Source organism: Heloderma suspectum, chromosome 1 (assembly GCF_057233095.1).
Source record: "Heloderma suspectum isolate Gila_16-S chromosome 1, 16-S_ref, whole genome shotgun sequence".
NCBI classification, from domain to species: Eukaryota; Metazoa; Chordata; class Lepidosauria; order Squamata; family Helodermatidae; genus Heloderma; species Heloderma suspectum.
This window is the reverse complement of record NC_139458.1, coordinates 164,007,683-164,020,418: the sequence shown is the minus strand read 5'-3', so window position 1 is coordinate 164,020,418 and position 12,736 is coordinate 164,007,683. Positions and strand designations below refer to the sequence as shown.

General features: G+C 42.7%; 1 protein-coding gene across 1 annotated transcript in view; it reads right to left on the bottom strand.

The window, feature by feature from the left end:
- THSD7B (thrombospondin type 1 domain containing 7B) overlaps window positions 1–12,736 on the bottom strand; it is a 645,752-nt gene that overhangs the window by 17,224 nt on the left and 615,792 nt on the right. Inside the window, exons 21-24 of the mRNA XM_084829626.1 lie at window positions 5,305–5,450; window positions 3,714–3,873; window positions 911–1,084; window positions 432–527 (exon numbers count right to left, since the gene is read on the bottom strand). Coding sequence (XP_084685752.1) covers window positions 432–527; window positions 911–1,084; window positions 3,714–3,873; window positions 5,305–5,450 — 576 coding nt within the window. The remainder of the gene's footprint in view (window positions 1–431; window positions 528–910; window positions 1,085–3,713; window positions 3,874–5,304; window positions 5,451–12,736) is intronic.

The window sequence follows — 12,736 nt, the reverse complement described above, 5'->3', positions numbered from 1 at the left end:
GATTTTGATTTCCTCCAAATGTTGATTCTCTGGGCAAAACAGACATTACTTTAAATCTGTCTCTAGCAGCTATGGGTTGTTGGGTTTTTTTTTTACTGTAGTTAGTGTAAGCACACCTGCCCAATCTAGATCTTAAAAGGTCTCTCTAGCTGCTCCCACCACATGCTGATCTGGATCAGGGGCCCTGTACTTCCTCTAGAGTAAAAATGGAAAAAAAGATTTAGCTGCTAGATATGAATTTAAAATAATGTCTGTTTTAGTCCCAGGACACCACTAAAATGGCCCACAAGGAGAATAGCAGAATGTGAGAGAATCGTTCCTCTCTCTCGCAAATATCTTTATAATTACAAGTACTTATACTTTCTCCCCATTCCCTGGTACAAGTAACAGGTCTGGGACATTTCTATGGTGTGTGCAGCAGCAAACTGTACCTGTGACATTCATCCCATCCGAACGCTGGCACCACGCGGTGCGTTCATTATCTTGCCAAAGGCTTGTTTTCCATACATAATTATAGCACTTCCCCCCTATAATCCAAATAAGGCAATAGTGATCAGTCAGCAAGCTAGCATTTATTAATTTGAGATGTATCCCCTTTTTCTTTCAAAAAATTGGCTAAGAGACTAATCATTAAACAAATAATTTCAAAACATGCAAATAGGACACATGGGAGGATATTTGGTTTACTTTTCTAGAAATTTATGCTCAGTTATTTTCCCCTTTCCCAATTTTTCCCCTTTCCAAGGGCTGGAAACACTGCTTGCCCTCCCCTGTGTTTCCCTCACCACTGGCTTCTAAATATTTTTTGTATGTGTGTGTGGGAAAAGGACAGTAAACAACAACAACATAGAATGTACGTGAACATTTCTCTGGGATAAAAAGAAAAGGCTGAGCCTGAATCATTCCCTACCGGAGCAAGGCCGGGTCTCCAACTCTTGTTCAGGGCAGCTGTCTTGGTTTTCAAAAGACTGAATTATAAACGTTCTTGACCGAGACTGACGACCCATAGTCTCAAAGCTCCTGCCATCTATGCACGTTAATTCACAAGAGCTCCACTCTGACCATTCTGTCAAATGACAATCACCTACATGCAAGCAGAAGGGGAAAAGAATGAACTATGGCTATGCTAGTGTTGTCTCTAATTATTTCTGCATCATAAAGCCAGAATGGACCTTAGAGATCATCTAGACCAACTCTCTGCTTGATGCAGAATCAGCAATGCAGAATGTGGCATCCCTGACAGATGGCTGTCCTGACTCCACTTAAAACACTTTCAACAGGTTTAAATTTAGAGCCACGGGGGGCTGCTGGTGGTGGAGAATAATGCCAGTTAGGTCCCAAGCGTCAGCATATCTTGTTGGCCTATTTATCATTCAGAATCAGTTTCTTAAAAGCTGCTTTAGATGGTGTAAGCCAATCATTGTAAGGACAACAAAGTGTATTTGTTAAAGAAGATTCAAAGAGACATTTTCTCCAGGTAAAACTGGGACCTAGATTATGTCTTGATTGCTTGAGTTCAACTACATCAGGGTGGAAAACGTTGGGGGCCTGGGGGCCATTTTCCCCCCTCCCTTTGAGCTGCATTCTGTGGGGTACAAGGGAAAAAATTAATTAGATCTTTTTAGCACTCTGGAGCACTGTGATCCTCCCCTCACTAGAATGACTGAAAAAACAGACTGCTTTTTTCCTGAGCATTCTTCTTCAGACCACAATGCTTTGGTGCTTGCGCGTTCTTACAGTGCTGCTTGGGAAGTTTAGTGCGGAAGCAGGCAGGTGGCACTTTGCCTACACTCCTGTTCAGCAGGCAGCATGAGTCCCACTGCCCAGACCCCGGATTGGCTGCTGGAACATGGGTGAGGTGGTGACAGTAGCAGCAGCTCCGGTGGAACTGGCAGCCAGGTGAGAGATACTAGGTGGCTGCTGCCCCACAGCGGGAACCTCTTCAAGCAGTGGTTGTGCATCTTCCACTCTTCTCCCCAGATCTTCCCCCCCCCCTGCCCCCATGGAACAGAAGCTGAAGTAAAAGCATGGGCTCCTAATGGAAGTGAACACCAATGAGGCAAGAGGCAGGCCTTGAATTGGGAAGCCCTCCCTAGCAATGAGGGATGTTACGGCTGGGCTAAAATGCAGCTATCTGGAGGGAAGGGCAGTTTCTCACTGAGAAGGAGTGAGGGCTTCATCAGATCCTAGCATGTGCTAACAGCAGTTACCAATCTTGCAGCTGCAATACCGGGACATCAGTGGGTCTCATTAGACAGAGATCCGGTGAGAACAGTTTTGGAGTAAGCATGCATGACTTGCTATAAAGATGGGTATTATGAGCAATGAAAATTCACATCCAGAGCCCATTATTTGTGAATGTTATCATCACTGCTAGCAGCCATTCCGCTGGGCTGTAGCAGAGGAAGAGGCAGCCAGGCCCTCCACTGGCTCCTCTGAGAGATCAGCAAATTTGGCTCCTCCTCCCTTTGAACTATTTCAATTCCAGCTTGTCACGGTAAGAAGACCAACAACATCCAGCTGCTTTATAGCTATCACAGCATTACATACGGCCATTATAAGATCCATATAACATTCAGAATTGGTGACGGAGTTTTCTTGGTTTCCTCTTCCCTCCCCACCCCTTTTTCCTATTGCATCATGTATTTTAGATTGTAAGCCTGAAGGAAGAGGCTGTCTTGTTTTTATTGTTCTGTTGGCGGCTGTGGAAGCCTTTTCAGCTGAAGCGTGGGACTGTAAATGCTTCAAGTGCACGCACACATACATAAATAGTTGTGCCAGGAATGAACAACGTTTCTGTTCACCCAGTTCAATTTCACTGCATGTTTAACTAACACGTGTGCCTTGCTTGTCCCCTTGGTTGGTGCGCCACTTGTATGCTCCATAAACATGAAATAAAGCTGAAATATGTGGGCAGAAACTTTATCTGCTCCTGAAAAGGCCTGGAAGCCAACATGGGGATGGCAAAAGCTCTGAACTTTGTGAGAAGGAGTTCTTAAGGGCTTCAGGCCTGTGGCAGCCCTCTAATTCCTGTCAGGAATCAGGATTTATATTGCCTTTCTTAATACGATGGTGATCTAATTTGGAGAGATCTTATAATACACCATAAACATGCATATATCTTTGACAAAAGATTAATGTGTGAAACCAAGAAGATTGCCTTTGACTTAAAGCAGGGCTGGGGAACCTTTTCCGGGTGAAAGGCTGTTGCCCCATGGGGATCTCACCTGGGGGCCACAGCTGATGTTGGGCAGAGCCAAATCTGTCTCGGCAGAGCCATAGCCCAAAGTGGGAGGAGTCTGCAGCACTGCAGATCTCTCACTCTCTCTCTGTGCCTCCCCAAATTAGGTCATGGGCTGCATGAAATTAAGCTGAGGGCTACATGTGGGTCACAGGCCAGAGGTTCCCCCAAACCTAAAGACTGGAACCAAGTGACTAATTCAAATTGAGCTTTGTGTGATTGCACAGTAGGCATGTTTAGGTTTGTGATCTAGTATGCAGAGCTAGTATGCATAGCAGCCTTTCCCAACCTGGTGCTCTCCAGCTGTGTTGGACTATAACCCTCAGCATGTAGTCTAACACATCTGAAGGGCATCAGGTTGGGGAAGGCTGGTTGCAAATATAGGTCACATTATAGTGGAACATTTGTCTTGCCAAACATGACTATTCAGTTGTACACTTGTGTCACCAAAAGGACAAAACATGGACTTTACCTGGGCAAGGCACAGAACATGGAAGCCGCAGCGTACCGTCTTTAGATGGGAGCTCTCCACAGAATGCACTTTCTGTTTGTTTAGATGCTGTTGATAAAGAGCCATCGTGTACCATACAGGTGAGGTTCCGTACTTGGATTCCGTCCCCACACTGCCCGCCCTAAGAGAAATAATAGAACTAAAATATAATGGGACTAAAATAGTTCTTGCATCATTAATAAGAAATGCTAAGTATGCTCCCTAGATCCCTGCTCCTGGAAGCATCCCAGGCAGATTGTGTTGGATGCTTCCACAGCTGCTCAAGATGATAAGAAGATGGAAGAGGTCTTTCCTACTTCCAGCACTTCTGCACAGTCTCACATGGCTGAAAGTGATCAGCTGGGTCCTCAAACGATCTGTGCAGTGTAAAGGTACTCTGTGCATCAGATCTTTAAAAGGAGACTCAGGTGGGAGAAAGAGGAGGACAGATTATCTCTCATCTCTCTCAAACCTTACACTGAAGATGAACTTTTAGAGCAGCCATCCCTGATCTGGTACCCTCCAAATGTGTTGGACTGCAACTCCCATAATCCCCAGCCTGCAGTCCCATGCATCTGGAAGGCACTAGGCTAGGGAAGGCTGTTTTAGATGTAGTAATACTGACCACAGATGGACTAGAAGCCTAGCTCTATATATTGTTCTCGGTGCTAATAAGACTCAATGTAGAAGGAAGGAGCTTTGTCCATTTTGTAAATGCCTTTACAGCAAACACCACACCTTCCTCTCTGCTGTATTTCTTCCCTGTCTGTAGTCCAATTCATCTGACATGATGAAAGCTAAGCAGATTCAATCCTCTCCCCCGACCCCGGCTCCCAGCATGAAAAAATTGAGTGTGGAAAATCCCAATCAGTTTAAAGTTAATGCTAGATAATGGATCAGATGTTTTAGATGAAGCGTGATCTAAGAGATGAATGGGGAGGGCTGGGAAAACACATCAGGCAAATCAATGCAAGCAGAATGCAGCAGGAAGACAGAGAGGGCATGCAGGCCTCTGGTGCTGACAAAGCAAAGGTATATGTATTTGATGCTTCACAATTCACGTCAGCGTTTACATCTTCAGACTATTAAAAAAAAAAAAAAGTAATCACCCCAAGGAGAAAAGTCATACTCAGCACTTCATGCAACAGCTTTAAACTATACTGTTTCAAGGCCTTTCGATGCAGTGAGACAGGCTACATAGTGTTCTGAGTGCAAAAGTCAATTCCCTTGGTTGCAGGATTCTCTGAAATTAAATCATGCTTTGATCTAGGTTTGCCGCTGTAAAAAAGATCTATGATGCTCATCCAAGTGCTGTTAGAAATTCCTGTCCCTTTGACCTTTGCTATTAAATTAGTTTTTAATCAGCTGCTTACTTGCATTGATGATGCATTCACTGTGATTTCATCTGCTTCTCTCTTTGTTTTCAATAACATTAAAATAACGCTACCCTGCAACTGTTAAAACATATATTAAATGGTCTCATCATTCCGCAGTACATGGACAAAAGTTAAATTCATTTTCCACCTGCAGTGCTAAGAGGTTGTTTTACAATGAGTCAGTACAAAATAAATACCTCGACTTTGCATGGGGACCATTCTCCAAGGACCCAGCTGTAGCAGGGTTTTACAACACAGTTTCTGTATTGGGTGAGTTCAGCTGGGCAGGGCCTGCCTTCTCCTTGGGCTTGCATAATTACAGATCTGGTCCGTAGCATCTGACCTGAAGAAGCAGAGAGGATTATTCTTAAATGCTGTATATATTGTGTTAACGAAATTCTCAAACTCATCCTCAGAGGTTCAAACTTCACACAAACTCACCATGATCTTCTAAGTGAGACAGACCCCAAACCCAATACTGTATTGTGTTCTACCCAACCCATCATATTCTACGTAGGCCTTCAATCTGTATCAATACATAAAACAGATTTCCTCACACCTCTGAATCAACAGTGCACAGCCCCTTCTATTTCCTGGCCTTGAGGGAGCTTTTCCCCATATCAGATTCCTGACTCCTTCGGCTTCTCTTTCCTCATCTCTCCCTGGCCTTGAACTGTCCTGGCACCGAAGTCCCCTCTCTCTTGAGCTCTTTTGCAATGTGCAAATATGAAAACATATACTGTGTCCTCAGTATGTTGGCAGGGCCCAAATCCATAATCCCTAAAACAGAGGACCTCCAAAAACAGCAGAGTAGAGCTAAGGTGCTCCGATGGTCATATGGCAGTCCAGGCTTAGTCAGGCCAAATGACATGTTACGAGGAGATTCATAGGCACTGTTAATTTATGCCTCTCAGTAATGAGTAGGTTTTAAAGTGTGAGGTGACATCATCACATTACAGGAAATTGCAGCTGGCACTACAATGGCAGTGGTTCACTTGTGTGGTTCAAATAGCAGTGGTGAAGCAGCTTCTCAAGGAACAACAGATTCCAAGGTCAAAATACCGATTGGGCAGAGATGTGTGGGGCCACCAGCCTATGCCAGACCAGTAATGTATGGCTGAAAACACATGTAATATGGCATTGTTGTTGTTAGCCATTTGGTGCTCCTACAATGTACAGTGTTTCATGAGCCGCCAGCAGCAGTAATTTGTTGGAAATGCTAGTAACTAAAGAGTAACTATACACGTTCTCCAGCATGTGTTGAAAGACCAAGTAAGGTGGCTGCAGGCCTTTGTAGGCTAATCCTGACCCCCATGGCCATGCTCCCCACTGCTCACAGTGGAAACACTTCCCCGCTGTCCAAGTGTTTGGCTAGTGTGGGAAAGGTTGCTGCGTACATACAGATTTACATGAGTAGAGCTCCTCCATGCAAGGGGAGACCCTGATTGGTCCAAGTTCCTTCTCGAATGGAAGATCTCTGCATGTGTACATGTATAGTGTCCTTTCCATCCTGGCTGCACGGATGGTGGTAAAGTGTTTCTCTTGTGGGCACTGGTGGCAGGGGGCAGAGGGGGGTGTACTCCACACAAACCCCATCCCACATGATTTCCACGTGGTGAGTTCTTGTGAACCTCCCTTCTATGTCATCACATCACAAGTTCTTCTTCTACACTTTATGAGAGGGAAGCGGAATGGTCATACCCATGTACCTTACCCTGATATGCAGTTTGAGCTTCATTTGGACCCATGGCGATCACTGAGAAGAGCAGCCATGCTTGGAGTGCCATTGGAATGCCAGCTAGCTGCCATTTCCCTGGATGCAGTCCACCTGGCCATATATTGGTCAAGCAAACCATTTTGCCAAACTATGCTGGGAATGATATATTGGAGAGCAGACCTACTACATAACCTGCCAGATGAGTGCAGCCAGGCAGTGATTTGAAGCAGTCTGCCATGTATTCAACATACTTTAGGGCAGGATCATAGCTCAGTGGGAAGAGCACATCCTTTGCATGAAGAAGGTCCCAGGTTCTATCCCCCAGCATCTCCAGGTAGGGGTTGGAAACACTCTTGTCTGAAACCCTGGAGAGCCACTGCCAGTCAGTGTTGACAATACTGGGCTAGGTGAATCAATGTTCTGACTCACTATAAGGCAGCTTCCTACGTGCCTCCAGGATTTGCAGCCAGTTTGAGGCTATGTAAACAAGGCACAGGGCAGGAAGCAGGGGAAGATGAGAACAGCCTGGCAGGACACAATGCATGGTTGGTGGAATGTGCTTGGCTTAGTAGGTCACAAGTTATAGAGACATGTTATAATATAGGGAAATCTCCTACAAAACGTGACTTTTGGTGGTAAGCGGGGCAGTATCTGGTGGTGTAGATGATACTTGCACAAGAAGAATGGTAAAGGCTTTTTACCCAGGGAATGGTTTGACTTGGGAAAAGACTGTGTCTTGAGTTGCATCTGTGATGGCTTGAGGAAGTAACTAGACAGAATGAGCCAGTGGCTCAAATAACACATTGGCAGCCCAGTACATTGGACCTCCCAATGTTCTAGTATTCAAAAACACAAATGCTTCTAACAAGCTCTGGGAAACACCGCTTGCAGATTTTTATTCATTTGTTTATTTGGAATATTTATACCCTGCCTGCTAACCAAAGTTCTTGAAATGACTTTAAAAACATTTAAAATATAATAAAATAGCCAAGTTACTAGGAAAGGGAAAACATGCATACACCTTTTCCCTCATCCCCAGATGTTACAGCTGCTCCTCTGCTTCTGAATCTCAGGGAAGATCTCAGACAGGCAATGATCCTGAGCACGAAATGGATGCCGGAGCAGCCAGACATCAGTCGTTCACCCAGTGGCCTTAATCACAGGGGCTAGTGATCTTGATAACATCTCTTGCAGCGTTTGGCTTTTGGGGGCAGATGCAAAAGCTTGGGGGCAGATGAAAAGCTTCCCCCTAGTCCTCTGATGTGCCAGCTGCCCCTCTGCTTCTGAATCTCTGGGTAAGAGTGTGTTTCCTCCTTATAGAAGAGAATGTGAAGCCCTTCTACTCTTAGAGCTGTGGATCATGCGCCTTCCAATGCTTAACCAAGGCACAGCCTTTGTCAACAGGGTGACTGCCAGAGGTTTTGGACAACTCCCATCGGCCTCAGCCAGCATGGCAGTTTTGTAGACCAAAACATTGGGGAAAGAGTCTCCACCACACCGAAAACTTCCCCATGCACTTTAAGGGAAGTAACAATGACATGAGCATTCCTTGGTGCACAAGGACCTGCCCACACCACTAATGGGAGCATATTATCATTCAGGGTCTGAAGACTGTAATTGGATGTGTGCCCTGTCTACTGGATGTGTCCTGTCCATGGGAGATTTACCCACTCCCTGACTTACTGAGAGCTGTTGTTCATTGCTCAACTTGATAAAGATACAAGGCCTGCCTATTTAACACAGTCTTCAGCATGGCACCACTACCATTCAGGAGGCTCTTTCCAGTTCAGTAGCAAGCTGCCTTCTAGACTAGTTGGAATAATGTTAGAGAAAACATTTCTTCCCTGGGCCGTCCCTCTGTGTCTGGGCAGCCGAGGATTAAAAAATGAGATTGCTGATACTTTAATGAATGGCATTCAGCACTATTATTCCAGAAATGGTAACCTAATTTCTTTTTCTATTCACTGAGTTAGGGATATTTCACTGAAAAGAAATAGGTTCTTAATGGAAATTGTAAAAGTGGTTATGGACAGTAATGGCCATTACAGTGCTTGCAATTTTTCAGCTACGATAAATGTAAGTTGGTCATAAAATGCAAACCAAACACCCCCCTAAAAACAACAAAAACCTGCAGTGAAAATATATGGTAATTGTTACTGTGAAACACATCACTGTCATACTTATTAATTTTTTGTAACATCCCACACTACATCATGATTTGAGTTTTTAATGAAGTCTATCACATATACAAGGAAATATTTACCAGGAAGCATGTTAAGATATTGTTTTGAAATAAATGCATGATTAACTTGAAACATCAGCACAGGTTTACTAAATAAGTCCCCAGACAATATGTTATGCTCTGCCTTTATATCCTTTGCAAGCTATCATTTTCATGAAGGTTAATTATGAGAGAGGAAATGAGCTTAATAATAAGGATTTCTGTTTGTGCAATCCTTCATTATGATCTACCTTATCTTTATTGATTAACTTGCCATAGATGAACATGAAAGCAGCACTATATGCTAGTTTGTCATCAATTCTATTAAGCCTTTGCCTAAAGAGATGGAACTTAAAAATGAGTTTAATTAAGGAAATGGCAAAGCATTTCTATCAGCTGCTACTAATTAACAAAGAATAGCTGACAAGCTTCAGTGAATAAAACATATATCTATCAGTACAGATTCATCTATGTTTAGCTAATAGTTCATACTGAAAAACAGGGCTTATTATACTTTACGTTTGTACATTATGATTCAGCTTGATGTCTATGGTGTCCCATTAGCCTTCCTTTCTCCTTCTTTTATTGCTGCCTTTCTACCCACCCTTTATAAAAATCAGGGTATCCTAGAAAAATCTCATTTGAGCCAATTTAATTGGATTGTGGCAGGAAATTGCACATGGAGCTTAAATGGAAAAGCTGCCACAGAGCAGTGTTCCTTGGGACAGGATTATTGCTAACAATGTCTGCAATCCTGCACATAACCATTTTTTTTTAATCTCATATTCTTCAGTGGAATTTATGCAGCCTAGCTGTGCACAGGATTGCAGCCAATATTAATTATTTTACCCATTCTCAGGTTTAGGGTTTTCTTAAGAGCCTCTGAGTACCACCAGTTCCCTTGGAAATTGATAAGGAACCCCAGCATTTCATAGTCAAAATGGCCTTTTTAAGTTAAGTCTGTTGAAGCAAAATCTTGAAAAGCTGTTTGAAATTAATGAAGCCATTCGCTTTTATCCATGCTGTGATTTGCATATCCTTTTGGCAAAATTCACATTGGGAAAATGTAATTGTAGATGTTCACTCCTGAAATAAAAAGAATGTGGTTTTTTAACTACAGCAGCTACAACAACTATCTGTCACAACTGCTACCCCATTCCTCATTACCATCCCGATATTTCTCTGGTCTCCCTCAAAGCAACCATCCAACCATTCAACAACCACAGAGAGGAATGTGATCCACCCACAGTGCCATGGAGACCATGAGGGATGCCTACAGTAGCAGCAGCCAATGGAAAGACCACTGTTCTTCTGTGGGGTTCCAGACTTCTGCGCCTTTCCAGAGTACACAATGCAATGTAAAGGGTATTACCAAACATCAAGACAAATTTCAATAAGTTGGAAGAAACAAGAGTGAGCTAAATGAGAATTTTTTATGAACAGCAGAATCCTATAATACAAGAAATATGGAACAATCAAGTACAAAGTATGCGAATGTCATGGTTAGTATGGATGCAATCAGTAAATTTATACGAATTTAGAAGGATAAGAAGGCAAAGTACAAGAGATTTAACAGAATGGGGAAAAATTGTAGGTAATTGTCAGTTAGGAGAAAAGGGTATAATAACCCAAATATATAAAATTTTGATAAAGCAGGAGATGGGGGGAATGTAAGGCAGATATGGGAAAGATATATTGATGAGGAGATAGAGGAAGAAAACTGGAAGCAAATTTTTGATGGATTTCCCTTTCAAGCAATATCCACCAAAATAAAAGAAGGTAGATTAAAGTTAGTTCAGAAGTGGTATTTGAGACACCAGTGAAGTTTGCAAAAATGAATAAGAATCTATCACCTTTGTGCTGGAGAGGATATGGAATTAATGGTACTCAAATACATATGTGGTGGGAATGTAGGAGGGTTAGAAAATTCTGGGACAAGATATTTCAAGAAACAGAAAGAACTACTGATCAAGAGATTTGTAAAACACCAGAATTAGCTTTACTGAATATGTTTGTAAAAGAAAATAGAGAGGTTAGAAAAAAAACATTAATTGATTTCTTGTTGACAGCTGCAAGGCAATTAATTGCAAGTAATTGGAAGACAGCCCAGATACTAACAATATCTATGCGGAAAAAGAAAATGTGGGGCAATAAATGTGTGCAATAAATGAAAAGTTGACACAGAAACTAAGAGTCCACAGAGGAATAAAGAAAAGAAGGCACTTTCACAAAGGATTGGCAAAAATATATAGACTGTATGGAAAAAAAAAAAAGTAAAATGGAACAACCTTGGTGGAAGCCTATAGAAATCTATGGAACTCATGAAAAGAAGAAGACAATAAAGGAATGAAACAGGATGAATTAATATATTATTCTGGAACATAAATAGAAAATAAAGGGAGAAGAATCCTGAAACTGTTTTAGGTGGGGAAGGGATTGGGGAGGGATTGCGAATTAATATTAATATGTGTTTTTGTTTGTAATTTCTTAAACAATAACAACAAAAAGTCAAGACACAGTGGCGGTAGCAGTTCTACTTGTTTCTCCCATCATGAGGTTGTCAAAGGCATAGGAGCACTACATAGACAACACGACTGGTAACCTCTATTTCTTGGAGATGCCATCAGAAGCCAGTCCACAGCTGAGCTGTTGAATGGCGATTTCAGCGACATGTCTGTTCCACTGATGGTTAGTGGGCAGGACACCTCTCTAACTCCTTATAACTCATCTCAGGTATCTTCAGCAAATGGGATCCCCCACTGGGATCTCCACACCACACCTTACTGCCTTACTGCCAGTAAGTGAGCCCCAGGAGAGGCATTTCAGAATGGGAGGAAAAACTGCACAAAAGCTGGGAAATCATCAAGCAATTGGTGTTCAAAGGGGAGGGACCTTGGCTGTCTGAGGAACCCTGAAGGGACTGGGACCCTAGGAGGACCAGATTTGGCCTAAGGTTTTGCACCCCTGGCTTAAGGTCTGCCTCATAAAAACTGTGGAGAACTAGCAAGAGTAAGAGGAAGGTCCCAGCAGTTCAATATCTGCCTAACTTCCATCTGGTTATTGCTGGTGAGATACATCTAACAACTGGGTTGCATGTGCCTGTGTATGGAGTTCCTAGGAAATTATAGCAAGGGATTGAACCAAGGAGCCCATTATTATAAGATTGTGATATTCCACTGGAAAATGTGCATTAAGCTTTTTTCTTTCTTTTGCTTTTTCACTTTGCTGTTGGTTTGGCACAGGATCACAATTAAGGGAGCCCTTGCATAGGAGGTGCTCGCATAGCACAACCATCAGGATGCCCTGTGTGTGAAATGCTTTCTGGATGAGTAGCTAAATGAAGCATTCCCCTAACCACTATTTTGATCAGAAATATAACCCATACATTCACACTGTTCTTCTTGAGTTTATGTCCTCTTTGCCATCATCTTTCTGTACATACTATAAATAAATCATTTTAAAATGGAAATAATGAGTGACTCAGGTTTAAAGGAGTTTTCTGAAAGAGGTGGCCTCCTTTGGGATTATAGGCTTAAGTGGAATCCATAAATTCAGTTTATTTTCTTTTCCTCACTTTTTCTTCAGTCTGGTAACACCCAGTGGCAGAAATACTTCCTGGAAATCTTCACCATTGAAAGTGGTCACCTCGGACTGGGTTTGAAGTAGAGAGCTTTGGCTATTGGGTGGTATA